We start from the raw sequence: 20,897 nt of genomic DNA, 5'->3' as shown, positions 1-20,897 counted from the left end.
GACGCTCTGTGCCACCCAAGAGGAGCGGCTGCTCTTTGAAGCTCCGCCGCCGGGCCAGTGGCGCTCGGCTGCCTCTCGCACGGCAGGAAGCAGCACGTCATGAAACGACGGCCGACGCGGGAGGAAAAAAAACATTAGCGCGCGCGGGTCTTAAAGGCGATCGGCGGCAGGAAATGACTCTCCGGCTGCAGTCGTTACTGGGCTCCTCTTGAGCTTCGGGAAGGTAGACGAGCAGCCAAACATCTGCTCGGCGGACGGAGGAGCAGGACACCGGCGCTGCCGCCGCCACACACACACACACACACACACACACACACACACACACACACACACACACACACACACACGGGGCAAAGACACAAAACCTGGAGAAACTTCGGGAAAAAGCTTCCTCACATCCAGCAGCTGCCGGCACACATAAATCACCCACAGAGTGAGAGCGGAGTGAAAGGTGTGTCCAGGAGAGGGAGAAAACAAGAGGGTGAGTAGTTGTCGAATACATGAGGCCCCCCTGGAAAGAAACGAAAGAAAGAAAAGAGAGCGGGCCGAACGATTTAGCTGGAGGGGAGTTTCTGCAGCGCAGAGCTGCAACTCTGACTTTCCAAAACAAGACTCTGCCCTCACTCCTCCACCTCCTCCTACTCCTCATCCACCACCTCCTCTTCTACCTTCCCTCCTCCTACTCCACCGCCTCCTTCTCCTGCTCCTGACACTCCTTCCTCGTCAATCTTATGAGAGGTGAGGAGGAGATGAGTGAGTTTGCCGAGGCTCCGGGGAGGAAGTAGATTTAATTGTTTTTCTTGCAGGAGGGCGGAAGTTCTGCCGTCCGTCGTGCAGTTGGGCCTGCGGACTGAGAGCAGAGCGACGCCGCCGCCGAGGCCGCCGAGGCCGGCCGGCCGGTGGGACTTTGAAGTGCGTGAACCCGCCGTGCACAACCTCCACTAATGTTTTCTCTCGCATGTGACCCCTGGTTCCAGTTCCTTTCCAGCAGCTGAGCGCCACATGTAGAGACGACCGCACAGGTCCCTGTCTAATGGGCTGCACAGACGCCACTTTCCTGGAACAATTACTGCACTCTGTGTGCGTGTGTGTGTGTGTGTGTGTGTGTGTGTGTGTGTGTGTGTGTGTGTGTGTGTGTGTGTGTGTGTGCGAGAGAGAGAGAGAGAGAGTGTCTTAGCAAAAGCAAATTTGAGAAAATCTTTTGAAAGTTTAACAAAAAAAACCCCAATAACAAACAAGGGATTAGAGCAGTTTGCTTGCACACACACAAATTCTGATTTTATGATATATTTATTTTTTTATTCATTCTGTGGTGATTTACGAAACTGTTTAAATGCGAAAGCTTTGGTCTTTGGCTTAAAAAAAAAAAAACCCTTGGCAGTTAGAAGAAGACCGATATGATGAAAATAAAATATTGATCAATAATAAATAACACCATTTAAAGAAATATGCAACTTTCGTCATTTCGGCTAAAACTTAATCTGTGGTACGTCAGCAGGTAAAAGACAATACAAGTGGCGCGCAAGGTGAATTAGGACAAAACAAACAATATGGAAAAGTTGCCAGCGGGGGGCAGCAGTAAACACAGCGTGGATTAAAACAGGAGAATGGCGTCAAACGTGTAAAACTCCTTAAAAGAGGACGACGACGCATGAAACGAGGAGTGTGGAACAGTGAAGTGAAGACCTGTGAGAGACGCACACCATCGTCTGGCATGTTTCACAATTTAGAGAAAAAAAAACACACACACACACACTGAGCCGCTCTCAGCGACAAAGCTGGAGTTTTCCCCCTCCTGCTCACAGGCAAGATTGAAAAGTCCGGAGCAGCTGCGGGTGGCAGAGAAGCGGCGCTGGAGCCTGGAGACCAGCGCAAGACACAGAGAATCTCTCCACATGACGGCAGGAGTCTGACCATTTAACCTCAGTGTCACACCACGACTTTGATCAACCAGACGACCACAATCTGACCTGTGTTCTGTTTCAGTCACACACACCGACTTCACTAAAGCAACAACAGGAACTACCTCCAACGTCCACAGTCGAGGAACCGTTCCCTAAAAGTTTCCTCTCGATGCAAAACAAAAATCACTTCCTGCCCCCTCAACCTGGATTTCACTCCGCACCGCCTCCTGCGGCTGACGTCAAGTCACCGGCCGTGTTTCCGCTGGGCGGCTGCAGAGGTTCGACTTCTGTTGGACGATGGTGGTGCAGAGCGGAGCAGAGCTGAGAGGGAAAACAAGTGGTCGTCCCAACAGCGTACAACATTGGCAAGTTGGAAGCACGGAGGACGTCTGCAAGAATCCAACCGCCGTGGACCAGCAGGAAGCGACGGTTTGGGTCAGCTGGTTCCGGCCAGGCAGCAGGCAGAAGGGAGAACACGGTGAGACCCGGAGGCGAGAGGAAGAGGAGAGGAGTTTCAACGTTTTATGATTGGTGCGTCCACTTGTGTCATCGCGACTATTCAACACGTCCTTTGCCCCAAAGTATGTAAGAGTAAAAATTTACGTCGTCCAATATCAATAAAACGTTGTAGCCAATTATTTTTAACTGCCTTCACAGAGAGCCGTGACTGTCTGGAAGCAGCCAATGAAAACGCACTGACGGACTGGCTTGCAAAAACACACAAAGCAAATAAAAAGTTGTGGAGCAGTTGTGAAAAAAAAAAAAAAAAAAAAAAAAAAGGCGACTGTTGTTTCGTAGCAAACTGTTGACACTTTTAATTTTTTGTTCAAACACACACACACACACACGCACACACACACACACACCTAACAAAACAGCAAAATGCTCAAGTGTTCAGTCGTTGCAAGCATCTAGGTCACAATATTCTGTCTTGTATTACTGCACACACACACACACACACACACACACACACACACACACACTAATGCTCCTGTCGTTCCCTCTGAGGAGCTGCTGCACCGTTAATGCAGATGCAGCACAGGCCAAGTTTGACAGACTGTGTCAGGAGTGAGTTTAGGGGGGAAAAAAATGATTGAGTTAATTGCAGGATGGAGGCAGCCGGTGGGACTTCAGAGATGCTGTTTGTGTAGTTTGGGCCGGCGCAGGCCGAGGGCGTTGACGGCCGGCGGCGGCGCGGTGATGGAAAACTCAGACCGGCCTGAAAACGCGGCCGCCGACCTTTTCATCCAGCAGCCGCTGAATCAATCTCAACATTCTGCCATCGTAGACATGAATGAGTGTTTATTACAAGTGTGGCAGCGGCAGCGGCGACGCACCCCCCCCCCCTCGTAACATAGGTGTGTTTGTGTGTGTGTGTGTGTGTGTGTGTGTGTTCCATGAGTCTGGACCATTTAGTCGTTCATCGACAGTCGAGTGCTTTTCACCGACTCTACAAATCCACGAGGGAGGGAAATGTTGAAACAGTGCACAGATGAGATCCAAATATCACATCAAGACCATGACCGAGACAAGACAGGAGGGTAATAATAATAATAATAATGATAATAACAAAGTGATTGGACGGAAAAAGTCTTGAGAACGCAGACACAAGTCCAACCTGACGGCGATCAGAGCCGAATCAAATGAAAGGTCTCGGGTTGCAGGTCCGACCTCGTGGCGCGAGCTGGGTTTTCTCCAGCTCGCCGTCGGCTCATGTGAACGCACTGCGGCCGTGATTTGATTTCACCCTGATGGGTTTGCTTGCGAGCCACAAGCAGTGTATCGGGTTCGGGCGGAGGGGTTGCAACACGATGAGGTGGAAGTTCCCGAGGTGGGACTGCGGACTGGCGGAGAAACCAAAGATCTCACCAGCCTGCCTCAACTCCACTTCCAGTTCCGCTTGATTCCTTTTTCTGTCCCGGACTGCAGCAGCGCCGCCTCACACCACCACCACCATGAGAAAACTTAGCCCTCTGTTTGCAGCCTAAGCAGGCATAAGACCACTGAGTCAAAAATCAAGGCAAACTGGGAGTTCTGGGAGAGGGTACTATTATCCCTCTGTGACATCACAAAGGGCTGATTTCCAGAAGTGCGTTTTTGGACACACATTTTCGAGAGCGCAGAGAAGACAAAAAAAACAAAACAAAAAAAAAAACGATGAATTTCCCTCCGCACCACTTCACTGGCGGAACCTGGCTAAATGAATTGTGCAGACCCCAGGTTTTAAGCAGACGACTTTAAGAGACTGGTGTTAATTGTCAATAAAGCTGCAGGATGCAAAGAAGGGAAGAATCGAGCGTTTCTCATCGACTGGAGTTTGTGTAAGGAGCTTCCACAAATGAATCGTCTCAGTCGAATTGCAGAAAACAATTCAACCGCTCAGCCACTGGAGATGCAAACATACATGCAGAAGCCACACTGCAGAAACAAATTGGCTGCAATTAGCTTTATTACTTTGTGCCTTCAAGCCCCCCCCCCCCTGAAAAAAACCCAACCAAATAGCAGCCTGTGTGTGCATGTATGTGTGTGTGTGTGCGCGTGTGAGACAGAGTATGCGAGCGTGCACGTCCCGCAGTCTCCAAGTTTAATTTGCCGGGGGTTTGCTGCTTCCACAGCAGCAAAAACTCTGCGTGCCGACCCAGATCACCGCCGCAAGAACGAGGCCGGCTCAGAGCGTCGGCCCCGGACTCCACCGCAGCTCCCCCGGCAGGCTGGGGAATTAGGAGCGAAACGGCACCGTCTCTATTTGTGGTCGGCTAACACCGATCATTTACCATACGTGCATCGGGGCTCCGCGGCACCGCTGGCCCGGCCACTCGGTCCCGGCTCTGCAGCGTCAGCCTGAGCTCGGCCAAGAGCCCGAATCCTCCCGGAGACGGAGCCGACCCAAAAGTACACAAATCATCTTCCTATTACATTACAACTGCGCTGCACAAACGTGCTCTCGCGCCGCCGCCGGCTTACGAGCTGGCGGACGAGGCTGGAAGAGGTGGGTGTGTGTGTGTGTGTGTGTGTGTGTGTGTGTGTGTGTGTGTGTGTGTGTGTGTGTGGGTGGGGTGGGAGGGCTGTAATTCTGGCCACAGTTTCTTTCACTCGGCGATAAAAGCAGTGACATTTGCACCGTCAGTGGTTTGGCCCAGCTGGTCTCCATCGTCTGTCCAGGTCACGCGTTGCCTTCGTCTCCTCCAGGCGTCTCTGTGTTCCTCGGCTAACTGGGGAAACTGGCAGGGGACGATCGGATGCTCCGATCAAACAGACAGGGCACGAGTCTGAAAGCGACGACGATGAACTCTGAGCAGGACACGGAAGAAGAAGTGCACCGCGGGCGAGCTTCAGAGAGAAACGCAGCGAGGCGATCATATATCATCTATATTGTCAGGAGAGGACACCAGACTTCCAGTATGGCGAGGCTATATTTTTTTTCCAGTGGCCACTCGTGGTACTGCAGCCACAAATCCCACGCAGCCCAAAAAGCACGTCCTCTGACACGCTACGAAAATAAACCTGCGACCAAAATCACAGTAGTTTGTTACACATCTTTCTACTGTGTACTTATTTTTTGGGATATTTTTAAACTGAATCAGTCTAAAACATTTATAAAGGCCAGAAAGTCCCCCAAAATAGACTTTATTCCAAGAGTGACATCACGTCGGGTCACGTGCTCTATCTCGGCTCCTTCTCATTGGATGACGCGTGCCGGCCGATGCATCGTGGGAACGACGGAGGCATGATGGGAAGTGACGCTGCTTGGACGCTCATGGTGTGGACGAAGACCCTGGACGGTCCCAACCGACGCTGCACTGCGATGCTAAGAGAGCCAGACTGGGTCATGTGACATGTCTAACTAGCTGACGGACCAGGCAGAGTGGCTCCGCAGTTATGTAACAACTTAAGCGCTCGACTGATGACGTGGGGGGTGGGAGGCGGGGGGGGGGGGGGGCTGGTGGGCTGAAGCAGTCACCTGGTCACTGCTGCAGCTTCCTTACATAACCAGGAAAGGGGGTGGCTGTGGGAGGAGCCGATGGCTGCCACTCTCACTCTCTTCATTAGTTGGTGTGGGGTGGGGTGAGGGGTGGGGGAGTGGGACGGGGGGTTGCAAAAGCTCCAAAAACGAAATGAGTCATAAAAACCGTCTGCAGGCAGGCAGGCGGGCAGCGATGACAACGTGGGTTTACGCGTGTGCAAACTCATAAAGTTGGAAGTTCCTGTGCCACTGGTTCCCCTTCTGTTGGTACCCGAGTGGAAAATAAAGGCAGGCAGGCAGGCGGGCAGAGTGTGTGTGTGTGTGTGTAGGGGGGGTGGGCTCATCTGTGCAACATCTGCTCAACCAACTCAGGGCCCCCATCCCCTCCCCCCCGCTCCCCTCCAACCCCCACCTCCTCCTCCCCCTCCTCCTCCAGAAGTGGGTCACGTTTCCCGATGACGTCAGAAGTCCTCCCGCCTCGCCGCTCTGTGGAGCGCCGCCAAAACCGCTGCGTGCCTTTTGTTGCGCCGATAATGGAAAGGGTTTTCGTCTCCTTTTTCTTCTTCTTGCCTTGACCATTCACCCGCCAAATCCCTCACAATTCCGCTGGCCGTAGGGCTCGGACCGCTCTGACCCTGACAGCTAACGAGAGACCCGAGGCTAGAAAAAAAATAAATGAGATAAATGTAGGCAGAGGTTGATTATTAACGACGAAGAGGCTGCAAATAGGAGTGGAGAGCCGAAACCGGCTCAAGCATCTGACGTCAAACTCCTAGAGCGTAGAGGACAGGACTGTGGAGGATGAGGAGGAGGAGGAGGAGGAGCAGGAGGAGGAGGGGGAGGTTCAGGCTTCACCACCGCAGGTATGAAAATTTAATTTAAGCCGCACACTCCCGCTGGAGAGAACGCAGGGGACGGGGGACAAGCGGAACGGTGGCTAATGGAAAACACGGTACGGACAAACCTGAAGCGGCTAAAGGCACTTAGGCATTGAAACAAACATCTGCGTCCGACTCAATCACATTGTTAGAATTTCCCGCTCGCCGGGTTCCAACCTCTGCTCTCAGCGCGGAGCAGCGGACCTGAGCAGGCTTTACGGAAAAGGAAAAAAAGAAAAGAGAATGCGGACTGGCTGGCGCTACACGGAGGAGCTAGCTGGTTAGCTGAGGTGAGGAGGGACGGCGGACCTGGCGCTCCAGATGGTACCGTTCCAAAATCCATCTGGTGCAGAGCCCAGAGCGCTTTGGAAAGCAGGGGCCCCGTTTTACAAAATAAATAAATAATAAAACTTGGGAAGTGATTGGACAAAAACTCTCCCTTATAAAGTGGATTTTTTTTTTCTTTTTTTTTTTTGGTCATCAGCAGCAGATTACTGTCCAGCAGCGCAGTGTTGAAACTAAACATAACCTTTGCCAAAGTCAGTCAGGAGAAGAACGAAGGCAACTTTATTTCCCCCCGCCGCTCTTTGAAACCTTCCGACCAGTTGTTTTTGCTTTGACTGTAAAATTTAAATCTGCCACACCGGCCGTCCAAGCAGCCGCAAGGCCCGCTAGGCCCGCGCTGGCTTCCTGCTTCCGTCACAACCGGAAGGTACACCGTCACCGAGGCGGAGGAGCAAACTCTACCGGCTGGAGCTGGTAGAAGGTTAAAGGAAGTCGTGAGTGTGTGTGTGTGTGTGTGTGTGTGTGGGGCGGGGGGGTTGTGTGTTTGTGTGCACCCAGGACAGTATCAGGGCTGACCACGTGCAACCGAATCACAGTGTGTCGCAGCATCACGTCAGTTCCAGTGCAACTTCCTGACATCCTGACGCTGCTCAGTGGACTCAGGAAAAGCAGCGCAAAGCGGTGACAGCCTGCCTGTGCGTGTGTGTGTGTGTGTGTGTGTGTGCGCATGTGTGTAGCCAGATGGCTACTGTATTGAGAACAGATACAGATACAGATGCATGTGCGAATAGTGCAAAATAATAGATACATACACAGCTGGGAGTTTCCAAACTCCAGCCTCCATCTTCCATCCAACTTCCAATGAAAAACGCAGGGCCACTTTATTATTTTTTTTTTAAAGAAACTTTCAGCAGCCAAACGACGACGTGACGTGACGGCGCCGTCCGTCTGCCGAAAATGTCTCAATGTCATTGACTGAACGTGTGGCGGTTTGAAACAATAGGACTTCCGGCTCAGAGGTGCAGCTTTAGCAGAGCGGTGCAGAGCGGAAGGAGGAAGGAGGAAGGAGGAAGGAGCCACGGCTGAGGATCGGCTGCACCGAGTCCGGCCGTCGAGCCAACGTCACACACGACACAAAGTTCAAGCGGCACCTTCACGTCCTCACGAACAGCTGGCGGAGATGAAGCCGACCGTTTAATTGTCTTGAGACTGTGACTGTTAGCTTTATTCATTTCAGAACAGTAACAATCCTCGTCAACGCCAAGTTCGGGAACTGGCACCCCCCTCTGTCAGGACTGTGTAGTTGCATGAGTGACGACTTGGCAGAACCACTACTCCACTACTCAACGGGCTCCTTGCTCTCGTGTCAACAGCAGAGATGAGACTGGACGACGCGTCACATCAAGTCAACACATTGTTTCTCATTAGCTTAGCTTCCAACAAGACGCTCACGTCACTCAGTGGCCCTCAGCGGTTTGGCCCCACTCAACACATGCTTGGGTTCACTGGGAGTGAGTGGATTTCTGCACAATCTGGGAGACTGACTCAGATGGCTCAAAATTCTCACCAAATGTTGAGTGAGCAATAAATTTAGAAAAGCTTGGAGTTTCTCACCATCACAATGAAGACCGTGGACTTTTTGCGGCGTGAAGAACAAAACGCTAAACGATGCTCGCCGACGTCGCCTCACAAAACCCGTCTAATTGGAAGCGACGGTGAAAAAAACAAGCCCCCAACCCAGACAGACTGACTGACAGATGTACAGACGGGATTCCCCCCCGCCTTTGCTAACATATTTAGAGAGTAAAACACGGCACTGAGCGCAGGAACAGCGGCGGCCTTGTTGGCTGCGGGGACAGACGGGGGTCCATGGCGAGCCAGCGAGCGGCCGGGGGGGCCAGGGGGGGACATTAAATGACATATTTCCTCGCACCGCGCCGGCTGACGGGGGGGGAAACGCCACAGCGCCGCCACACACCTGGCGCCGTGTTAGCGGAGCAAGATCTCACGGGTTCAAACGCCCGGCGGCGTGTGAGCAGTTGGAAAACACAGACATGCTTCTTGTCTTTTAAAACATATAAATATGTCACTTAAAAACGGCGCATTGCGCAGGAAAGGTCACGTTTCATTTCGCAGCAGCACCGTTAGCCGCAAGACGCTGAGAAGAAAAGAAGACTTTCTCAACCGCCAGTAATTCTGCAAACGTTACGCAACGGTCCTGCGGTGACATGATGTTGCAAGCTCCGAAAAGAGAGAGCGAGGGGTGGGGGGGCCGGGGGGGGGTATGAAGAATTTGAAGTGGATGCAACACACCCAAGGCTAGATTGAAGGCGCTGGATTAGCTTGTCATGTTTCCTGAAACACGCACAATTAATAGCCGGCCGTGTTGGGATTTATTGGACGGGCCGAGTCGGAAGCGTTTCACAATGTTCCCGCTTGTTAAAATGAATCACGGCAGCAGCGACGGTGGCGCCGGCGACGGTGGACCGGGCTTTTTCCAGCGCAGACACAATAGCCAGGATGGATCTGAGGTATCAGCGCTCTGCACTTCCTCCTCCGGAACCCCAAAAGCCATCAAACGCTGCAGGATCAATTTTGTTTGTTACATCGCAGGACCCAAACAAAACGGTTGCACGCCGTTCGCTGAGTGGCCAAATTAGCAGCTGTTCCTTCCATTGGATTTTTACACGTTCTCCTGGCTGCTGCTATATAGGGGGAGGGCTGCCTGCCCCCCCCCACCCGTCCACCCCCCCGCTCCCTCCGCCCGAATCTCACAAACACACACACTTCCCAGGTCCTGGTGAGAGTGTCTATTCATTCAGCAGAGGCCAGCTGCACACCTGGTGACAGCCCAGGATGGTGATGTTGGCTCAGGTCAGGGAGGGGGAGGGAGAGGAGGAGGAGGAGGAGGAGCCGGGAGGGGGCGGGGGGGGCCGGGCCCACAGGAGCCGTCCTTCAGACTCTGCTCCGCATGCACATTCCTGTCCCATTCAGCAGCGAGCCGAGAGCAGGAATGTCCCCTCATGTAAGGGAGCAGTGTCTGGAGGAGAAGGAGGAGGTGGGGGGGAGGGAGGAGGTGGAGAAAGAGGATGAGAAAGAGAAAGGAGAGGAAGAGGAGGTGGAAGTGGAAGAGAGAATGTGGAAGGGGGGGAGGGGAGGAGGAGAGGAAGAGGAGATGGAGAAAGACACAGGAGGAGGAGGGAGGTGAGGAGAAAAAGGAGGTGGAGAAAGAGGAGAGGAAGAGGAGGAGACAGAGAAGGGGGAGCCAAGGAAGATGAGGAGGAGGAGAAGGAGGAAGAGGTTCCAGGTGTGACTGAAGAGGCCCCGCCTCCAGCTCCTCTCAGTGATGCTGCAGCAGATCCAGACTGGACTCTGTTAACCTGCAGTGCTGCACCTCAAAGGCTTGTTTGGCACCACAGCACCACAGTTTGAGTTCCGTCCCGTTCATGTAGTTGCCTGAGAGCTTGTTTTTATTTATTTATTTATTTATTGAAATGTACAGTTCCATCGCTGGAGGACAAACCCTCTTGTCCTGACAGTTGTTTACGGAACAAAACCAGGAATAACATCCACTGCCTTCAGGGAGAGCTTCTCATGTTGGAGAAAGAATGAAAGAAAAAGGAGGGGGAAAAATACGGCTGCAGTTAAACTAAATCAGAAAAGTTTCCCAAAGTACATTCAAGAGGTCGAAGGTCAAAGTCAAGATTCCACAGCTTTCGATCGACGCACGAGGCCAGCAGCCTTTAGCCGTCGCCTCCTGCTTTAGCAGGAAGCTAACAGGACGCTAACGGACCAGCTGACCAGCTGAAAATGGTCCAGGCTGGAGTTGGACAACGTGGATGTGCAGTGCTTCAGGATTGAAATCGCAGCAGTACGGCCGCACAGCATAAATGCAAAGTTAAACTAAAAAAATAAAATAAAAAAATAATAAAGATTTATGCATCATAGACCAGACCTGTGTATCATTCTGGGGAAAGTATAAGAAGACACTTTGCATGACACCTCCCATTGGGAATGCGTCGACCTCATCTCCTCAGAACACTCAAGGGCCGATGTGAGTTAGCCGTTAGCCGTTAGCCGTTAGCCGACTCTGGCGCAACACTGTTCAAAACCTTTAACTCAAAAAATACAGAAAACATTTGCGTGTGTATGTGCGTCCAGTCTGTGTAAGACTTTTACTCACACACACACACACACACACACACACACACACACACACACACACACACACACACACACAGCACTCTTACGCACATCTGTGCCAGGAACATTCTGTTCACCTCCATCACTGAAGTCGTCGGCCTCTTATGGTAACGCAGTGAACTCCGGTGACATAATTGCTTTGGATGAGAACAGAGAGCAGGCGACTGGAGCATGAGCGTTTGTGTGAGTGTGTAATCTTCTTCAGACAACACACACACACACACACACGTAAAGTTGATAAATAAATAAATAAATAAATAAATGAATGAATCAATAAATCCATAACTCGCTGCAGACGACGGCGGTCGTTTGGTTCCTAGCGCGCGGCGGTTGCATTAGCGTGGCGAGGTGTTAATATGTGTCAGACTGGAGGCCGGCGAGCGTCTAGCGGTTGCAGCTGCGCCTGCGGTCGGGGGCCCTGCGCGGCACTGCTGCTCCTCCCGAGCGGATTCGAGCCCTCGGCCTGCAGCAGCAGCTGGCAGCCATCAGGCCTCCAGCGAGCGAGAGCGCGGGGTTGGCAGGGAGGAGCGGGGAGGAGCGGGGCCCTGGTTGGGCTCAGGTGATCGGAGGGGGCGGGGCAGGAGCCAGGCCATGCGAGAACTGGACGCAGATCAGACAGCCAGAGAAGAATTTAAAGGCACCGTGACGTTTTACTGCAACTCTTGAATATTTTGGGATTTTCCATCGCAGTTTGTGCAAATGAAAAAATTCACACCCTGGAAGCTGTTTGAGAAAATAAAAAGGGGGCAACGCTTTAAATATGGACCAACGGCTACTAAATATTTAACGCATCGTAAAAATGAGGTTTTGCCTGAGCCTTTTCAAACTGAACATGGCAAACAGAACCGAAGCTAGCGGCGGCCGCGGCGGTCGTCGTTGCTACTTCTGTTCCGTTTCTTCTTCTGTGGTGTTTTAGGGAAAACTTGCAACACTTCCTGCTTCGGCCTGAGAGCGTTTCAGATGGGAAGTTTGGCAACGATGGATGAGTGAGATTTCAGGGTTATCGGAGGTTATAGCTGTCAAGCACTGGCATGAAACTAGTCATGTGACTTTGGCAGCTTCTTCATCGTAGACCTGTCGGCACTACAGCGGCCCATGTTTGGCCTTCATCGCGGTCTTAGTGTTTCTCTGCGTTACAGTTCCATAAAACGAAACAACAGCCGCGCCGAACGTTCATCTGAAACTCAGCTGAAGTCGTTCCAGCGAACCTGACGGCACCGTCAGCCTGTTCACAGCCATCAATTTTGGTCTGACCGCCCCATTTCCTGTCCTGTCACTGCTCGTTTCACTCATGCAAAAAAAAACAAAAAACAAAAGTAAAAATAATACTTTAAAATGTAATCGTGGAAAAAACAAACAAACAAATAAACAAGTGAAAAGAAAAGTGCAAAAACAAGAGCCAGAGTTTGAATGAACTCTGATTATCATCTTGAGCGGCTGGAAGCAAGAGGGCTCCTCAACAGAGACGAGACAGAACCGTGGACTCCTGGCCCGGCTGCCGTCTGCAGGCTTCACGCTGGGCCGTCGGCACCGCCGAGGCAAAGCCTACAAATCTGGGGCCCAAGAACGCGCTTAAGGTTTCTGCAGCCGCATCAGTCAAACCAGAGTCTCTTCCACCATTCAGAAGGGGTTGAGAGGGGGAGGCGGTGGGTGGGGGGGGTGTAAGAGTGAGTCGGCTGTTTAGCCTGGCCGCCCCGCAAAAACCTCCCGTGACCTACTTTCACTCCTTCCCCTCCGCTCCCTCCACCTCTTGGCTCCTCAGACATGCACAGCGCAGCTAATGCACTGGAACCGAACAGGGACTGAAGAGTGTGAAACGGATCGTCCAATCACGAGACACAAAAAGCCCCCACGGCGCTCGGAGGAGGAGGAGGAGGAGGAGGAGGAGGCTGGATGAGGCTCCGCCATCCAGAAGCTGGAGAATAAAGAGACACCATATCCCATGAGGCCGTGTGTTAAGAATGCAAACAAGCTGTTTGGGATGACAGCGGTCCGGTGGTAAATCACCGGCCTGGAGGCGACCCCCCCCCCCCGCCTCCGCCGCCTCCCCAGTACCCCGCCGCTCCTCCCATTAACATCGCACTTCAATTATCCAGAGTGCCACTAAAATAAGACGGAACAGGAAGCGTTTACAGCGCAGCAGCCGCGGCGGCGGCGGCGAGTACGCTCGGGATCCCTCGCCGCAGGAAGTCATTAGCATCGGGTCCGAGGACGGCGGGCGTCTTTATCGGGCCGACTGGGGGAAGAATTTCCTCCCCTGGCTGGGATAATATTTGTGTCGGTGTCAGCGGGAGGACAGGGAGCAGAGCGAAAGGGGAGGGGCTTACGAAAGCAGCCCCCGAAAAAAAAAACCAGAAGCCTCTTTTTTTTTTTTCCTCTCTCTTTTTTCTTTCGCAGGCGTCCACTTCCCTTTCCTGGCTGATTAGCCTTGCTCGCGAGTTGAAGCTAGCCCGGCCTTGGTTTGCAGGGAGGGAGACCAAAAAAAATAAAAATAATACATATACACACATATATATAATCCTAAAGAGGATGTGCTTTGGCAACCTTGTACCTCTTTTCCTGCGCGGGTGCACAGAGAAAGTTCCGACAGTGCTGATGTCGGCAGCGCCGGCAGCCTTGGACTCCAATTTCTTTGCGCGCGGTGAAAAGCGATCCGCGCCGCCGGCCTGCAGCTCTTCCTCCCCTCCAGCCGGCCTGTCGCTCTCTATTAGCAGGGAGGAGCGGAGCGGCCCCTGCCAAAATGGGCCCCTTGCTAATCGCCATCAGATCAGCTGATAATGACCCCCACCGCTCCTCCTCTCCGCTCCTGCGTCGGTGAGAATAACCTCCTCCGCTAACGCGCTAACGCAGGCTGGCAGCCAATTGGAAGGGAGAGGAGGAGGGAGGATTTCTCAAATCTGCGGCCGGCGACGGCGAGCAGCATGGCCGCGCCGGTTGGCAGGGAGGGGGGGGGGGGGGCGAAACCACTCGGCGCTTTCTCTCTCTTTCTTTTTATTTCTTTACTTGCGAGCCCGCGAGGAGGAAGAGGAGACGGAGGGATTACTCTCTGCTCTATTTATTTTCGGAATAAACAGTTTTTAACGCAGCGAATAATCCCTCTTGAAGGGCCTTTTATAAAACACTCCAGGGTCGAGCCTGGCTCCAAGAAGAAGAAGAAGCAGAAGAAGAAGAAGAAGAAGAAGAGAAGAAAGAGTTTCCTGAGAGGGGGGAACAGAAAGGAGAGGACCCGAGAAAATCAAAAAGTCAATGATCAAACGCAGCCCCCGACGGAAATCTCCAAGCACTTCAGGCTAACAGCGCTAATGCAAACACGCTGGCGTCTCAACAAAGGGCAGATCGCGTCACGGCTTATTTAAAATGTCATTATTCCGGTAAAAAGATCTGCCGGCTGAAGAGTTTCTACCTGGAAAAAAAAATGAGAAAGCGCCACGTTCCCGGCACTGGGCCTTTGCTCAGAGGAGTTGGGGGGGGGGGGAGTCAATGAGACACTTTATGCCGTCTGACACTCCGGCTGTTTCCGTCGCCATGTGGCGTTTACATCGTCCCCCAGCACCACCACCCCACCCCCCAATCCAAAAAATGTGCGTCCTGAGGTCCCAGGTGGGGTGAGGAGGGAGGGGCGGGGGGTGGGGGGTGGGGGTGGGAGGGGTCGGCGGAGCCCCCCTGGGGAGCAGGGCGATGACTGGTGTGGGTCAGCGCCAGCTTGTTTACACATTACAGACCACACAGACAAGACAGCATGTGTCGGCCATGTGTGTCTCAATCATGGCGAGGTGAGCGGAGCGATGGGGTGGGGGTGGGCAGCGGAGCGACGGGGGAGGGGAGGTGGGAGGGGCGGGGCCACGATGGGGGGTGGAGTGACGACCAGAGAAGGTCTGTTCCAACGCCACCGGGACACATCCCACAACAAAAACATGTAGTAGACGTCATCACTCAGCAGGGGGCTCCAGTCTGGCTGAGGTGACACACACACACACACAGGCACACACACACACACACACACTGGCAGACGACAGTCAGACAGGCTGGAAAAGTTTGCCAGTGTGTGTGTGTGTGTGTGTTATGAGCCGTCACATTTGACTCGTACAAGTCGTCGTTTCCAGGAGGGGAAAGATCTCAGGCTGGAGCCGCTGGAGCTGCAGCAGCCGCAGCGGGGGGGCACGTTGACAGTAAATGTCCAGACGGAACCGTTGGATTCTAGAAGTCATGCGGCTCAGTTCTGCTGTTTTGTTTTCGAAGGCGTCTAGAGAGCTGAAACGCTGCGTCTCGCTCGCTCTTTCCTCTTGTGTGCATCAAACTGCGACGACATCACACGGCACGAGCAGGCCTCCGTGTTTTGCTCCATGTTTTCTGTTTTTTTTTCCCTCTCAAGCAGCAGGTAGAGCAACAAAGACGAGCTCAACTCGACTTGAGGCCGTTTACAGCCTGCAGAGACGACGTTCTCAACGACAACAACAACGACAACAACAACAACAACCGTCAGTCCACCGCGGCTGCAGCCAACAGGCCAGCGTGTATCAGATTAATCGTGACTGACAGTGGAATAAACCTTCAGCCAGGGGCACATCCAAAGCCTTCATCGGGGGGTAGGAGAGGAGGACTGAATGCAAACTGTAAGAAAAAATAAAAACAAATAAAAATATCTGAGGCTCTTTTCATAACCGATGCACGCCGGACCACAAACAAAAACAAACAAGCGCGCGACAACACCGAGCGGCGCTAAAGAGCCGAGCCGGCCGTGTTTCAAGTGGCCGACAGTGCCGCCTCTCATCTGGAGTCGCCGGCTCACAACGAGGGCTTTTGATCGCTGCAAACGTCTGGTTCCCATTCACACGCTCGGCAACGCTCAGCGGGTTCCACCCTGAAAAAAGGAGGGCCGAGCGAGGGGCCGATAGGGCTCGGGCCCCCCCATTGGTGGGGAGGAGGACGAGGAGGTGGCGGACTTAGAGACGATGAGCACCGACGAGCAGCGAGGGGGACGGAGGGGGGATTTTTTTTTTTTTTTTTTTTTTTTTAATTCATATAAAAAAAAGTTCAAAATATATTTCAGAGTTGTGAGTCAGCGGTTGGGAGATGATGATGCGGCGGGAAGGTGGGAGGGCCTGCCAGAAAGAATTAGCCAGGAGATAAATCACACACCCAGCATCCTGAAGGATCTCTCCCTCATTGCCACGGCCCACCTGAAAATAGCATCTTTACAAATGTGCGCCGTGAAGAGCGAGCAGCAGATATCATCTGGCAGGTGCGATGTTATCCAGACCGGGCAAAGAGCAACAAAAAAAAAATGAAGGAAAAGATGGAAATATAAGAATTTTAATTCTTAGGGGGGGAAATGGGGGAGGTATGTTGTAGTTTTTGGAGGGGATTGAAAATATGAAAAATATGGGGGTGTGGGGTGGGGGGGGGTACTTAATTGATTATGCATCAGCCTGCCAGTGGCTGCACAAAACAACAATAATTATATTAATTCTTATTGTTATTTATAATAATAATAATAATAATAATAATAATAATAATAATAATAATAATAATAATAATAAATGACCATAATGTTCAATAATAGTAGAAATGATGACGATGACATCCTGTGCAGACATGTTTGCAATGTCCCCCCTGCTCCCTCCTCGCGGGATCATATCAATAAAGCCCAATCAATAAACGCGGACGGGAGGGAAAAGCTGCACGCAGCCAAAAACAAAAAGAAAAGAAAAGACAAGAAAAGACAAGAAAGCAAACTTCCTACCTGCTCCCGCTGGATGCAGGGCAGCGAGGTCCGCCGGTGCGACTTGCTGCTGGACTGACTGTGTGCCATGTCTGAGGCGATCACAGAACTGGACCTCCTGCGCCTTTTAAGTACAGGGATCTCTTCTCTGGCTCCGGTCACGGGGGTGCAGCCCTCCTTGTGTCTCCCTTGGCTGGGCAGCAGCCTGTCCGCATACCTCGCCAGCAGGATGCCCAGCACTCCGAGCAGGTAGGCGGCGTACGGTCTCCAGGCGGCCCGCACGCGCTGCAGCGAGAAGAGCGAGACGCTCCTGAGCAGGCTCACGAGCAGGATCAGCGACGTGCCCCGCTGCAGCCGCGCTACCATGAGTGCGCCGGCGGCCACGCACACGAGCACGACCGCGGCCGCTGCGCCCGCCGAGAGGTGCCGCTCATCCGTGCCGTCCAGCAGGAGGGAGCGCGCCGCCGCCTCGCCCAGGTGGCACAGCGTGAGCAGGCAGAGGGCGGCGTGCGTGAGGAGCCCGCAGCGGGCGGAGTAGACGCCGAGCCAGAAGAAGGCACACAGGAGGGTGAGCGACGGCGAGAGGGCGCCCCAGCAGGTCTGCAGTAGCTCCGCGACCGCCGAGTGCAGGGGGGAGGTTGAGTGCGAGGCTCCGCTGCTGCTGCCGCTGCTGCTGCTGCTGCTGCCACTGCCGCCGCCGCTGCTGCTGCTGCTGCTGCCTTCAGCGTCTCTCCACTCTGCGCATTTGAGCAGCAGAGCGAGAAAAACCGAGAGAGACCCCGCGCACGCGGCCCTCCCGAGACTCTGGGAACTCCGGATTCTCGCGCACACGCGCCTCACCCACGACTCACGGCACGGCGCGGCACGTGCTCCGGCGCTGCAGCCACCGCTGCCATCCGGCGCGCCGGCGCTGTCAGACCGCGCGGGCATCGCCATCACTCATGGCAGACGTCAAAAGTATGAGGAAGTGCGCGTGCGTGTGTCCGTGTGTGTGTATGTGTCACGCACCGACACGGCGGTGCGGTGGAGGTAGAGGTCGCGGGACGGGGCGAAGTTGAGCCGACATTGATTTTTTTTTGTTTGTTTGTTTGTTTTTTAATTGTGGAGGAGAAAAAACGCACGAGGGCGCGCCTCCAATTTACGCACGGTGGGTTTGTAGTGGGGGAGGGGAAGCGGGCGGAGGGGGGGGGGGGTGTCGCTCCCTTTGTTTTCCCCCCGTGTTACTTTCTCCAGGTGCGGGACTGACGGGGTTCCTCACGCGCTTCCTCACACGGATCCGTGCTGCACGCGCGCTGCCCTTCTTTTGTCCCGGCGTCCGTCGTCTCCGTTGACTCAGACTGAGCCCCCACCCCACCACACCCCCACTCCTCCTCCTCCTCCTCCTCCTCCTCACCACCACCGCCGGTCAGTGCCGGGAGCCGCTGCACGAGCTCCCCGTCCCCGAGTCCATTGTTTGGCCGCTTCGCGTCGAGACTCCAGGATCAAAAGGCTGCTGTGGATTTCACGCCGCTGTTTATCCACCAGGTCCCCCCCCCCCTTCTTCTTCTTCTTCTTCTTCTTCTTCTTCTTCTTCTTCTTCTTCTTCTTCCGAGGGTCCAAACCCGGAGTGTTTTTTGTCGCCAATATCAGCCAAGCAGCCGCGAGTCTCGGCTCATTCACACCCCCGCGAGTTCCCACTCGAAGATGCTGCAGGAGCGGAGAGGAGCCCCCCCAGATCTCCTCCTCAGTCAGCCCCGCAGGCGCTATCACTCCTCAGTCTGCCTTCATTTTGAAATGAAAGTCCTTAGTCTGTTTTATTTTTCAATTGAATTACAGCAAAGACTGCTTTGTGCTGAAAAGGGGGTTGACCCAGAATTTGAGCTTTTCTTCAAACGGGAAAATAACAACCAAGGTGTTCTAACAGACACAGGTTTGAACATTCCGCACTGAGACCATTCCCAGATTTTATCCGATGGCTCAATTGGGCGGTACAACAGGATTTCTCGGCCCCCCCCAAAAAAACACCTTAAATCTCAGGCAAACAACCTGCTGTTTACAGCCTCCTGCTAAAAAGCAGTCCGAGTTAGCATCTTAAAACAAACTGGCCGTTGAAGTTAAACCTGAAACCTCTTGGACACGGCCCTGCGATCACCTGCTGACTTGTCCAGGGTGTCACCCAGCAGACGCCCGTGACCCCGAGCTCAGGAAGACGCGGGTATTGAAAATGGATTGTTAGAAGAAGCTCTTGGACAGAAATAAGGACGTTTCAGAAGGCTGGAGCTGTTGTCTGTAAGCCAGGAGGCCGCAGGGTTCTTTGGGACGTCGAGACAAATGGGTGTTTTATTTTGCAGCAACACCGAGTTCGAGCCTCCTGCCAACAACAACTATGTGTTGGATCATCTTCAATATCGGCTTAGTTTGCAGAGCCATTTCCAGGCTGGAGGTACTGCATCTATAGTTTGGAACTGAAAGGGAGGGAAGGGGAGGGGGAGGGGGGGGGGGGTCTATTCTGGACCCAAATGCACCACACAGACAAGGTTTGAAGGCGAGAAAACTGCTCCAAACAGGGCAAAAAGGGGCCAAAGGCAACAAAAAAAAAAAAAAGGATCCTCTTCTTGGGAAAAACGGGTCAAAACACACAAAACTCACTCAAACGTCCAAGTCCAGGGGAACGGCTGGAGGCCGGAACCAGAACAGGCGAGGTCAGCAGCAGGGGAGTCAGTCCGGGCTTACGTGCTGCAGCGTCGTGCATGGCAGAGGAACGATCTGGCAGGGAGGAGAGGGAGCAGGGCGGCTAAATAGTCTGGCAAGGAGAGCAGGTGAGGAGAGTTGGTGCTGATTGGCCTGGGTGGAGAGAAGTGGCGATGCCTTCAGGGAAGAAAACGAAAATTAAGCATGAACGTGACGGCGAGCCGTGACAGGAGCAGGTATGAGTGACTTTTTGTGACATCACAAAGTCCCGATTTTCCGGACTGGACTCGCGCACTCTTTCTGAAAAGTGGAATGAGAGAGAGAAAAAAAAAAGCAAAGGATGGGCGTCAACCTCACAGAACACTGCTAGAAGACCTTTTAAAATCAAGTTTTACAACACAGTGTGTTTTTTTTTATTGGGGTGTAATTTCAAAAACACTCAGCGTGACGTAAAACAGATGCTGGTGGATAAAAATGGAGGCTCCTGATTGGAGCGTGAGGTGTTACAGTAAGAAAAAAAAAAAAAAAAAAAAAAAGCTGCCAGGTGCCTCCAGCCGACGTCCCCACTTCACCGCTCAACCATTGTCGGCGCTCTGCGTGTCCCCAATGACGTTGCCGCCGCCTCGCCGTTTTCCCCATCAATGTTTCAGCACGCCGCTCTCCCCGGGCGCCAGGGCGCTGGCGTTCACAGTTCACGAGGCGCATGTGTGCTTCCTCATGTGTGTTCCGATGCGATGCTCTCGTGGGGTCTGAGCCCCGGGCGCACCGAGACATTTATAGCCAAGCGAGCGCACGTAATCTCTCCATCCTGTTTTTTTTTTTTTTGCCAATGCGCACGGCTGACGTGTGCAGTGCGCTCACGCCGCCGCCACTCGCCAACTCTCTCATTCACACACACTGTACTATACTCCCCCCCCCCCCCCCCCCCCCCTCCTCTCCCCCTACAGAGCTGCTGAACAGCTGCGCTCCGCGCGCAGCCCGTTAGCACGTGAAGGCAGGGTGTCGCTACGGACCGCGTCCTGTCATGTCGGTTTCTCGTTTGATGTAAACTCGGGCCGACCTTCGCTTGGCAGCTGGAGTCGCTGAGATGCCAGGTAGGACGTCGGACTGATGCGGCTTCGATAGCTTGGATTCCGTCAACACTTTCGCTTGCTTTCTGTCAAAAAAAACAGGGCAGGAATCATAAAAGGCCCACGCGAAGATGACGCTGATAAACAGGAAGTGACTGTACACCTTGCTAGCAAAGCTGCTGCAGTAGCAGCAGTTTTATT

The 20,897-nt window shown here is 53.3% G+C and overlaps 1 protein-coding gene across 2 annotated transcripts in view; it reads right to left on the bottom strand.

Annotated features, from left to right (window-relative positions):
• The window catches only part of LOC142888913 (cGMP-inhibited 3',5'-cyclic phosphodiesterase 3A-like), a 59,831-nt gene extending 41,573 nt beyond the window's left edge, over positions 1-18,258 (bottom strand). The window contains exon 1 of one of the 2 annotated variants that reach the window (XM_076027416.1): positions 16,978-18,258. In XM_076027416.1, the coding sequence (XP_075883531.1) occupies positions 16,978-17,892 (915 nt within the window). In that variant the 5' untranslated portion in view covers positions 17,893-18,258. The remainder of the gene's footprint in view (positions 1-16,977) is intronic. The other variant, XM_076027415.1, reaches the window with a different exon arrangement.
• Positions 18,259-20,897: the final 2,639 nt, after the last annotated feature.

This window comes from Nelusetta ayraudi, unplaced genomic scaffold, assembly GCF_046127955.1.
Source record: "Nelusetta ayraudi isolate G7.1 ecotype Tasmania unplaced genomic scaffold, CSIRO-AGI_Nayr_v1 ptg000020l, whole genome shotgun sequence".
Lineage (NCBI taxonomy): Eukaryota > Metazoa > Chordata > Actinopteri > Tetraodontiformes > Monacanthidae > Nelusetta > Nelusetta ayraudi.
This window is presented reverse-complemented; position numbering and strand designations above follow the sequence as displayed.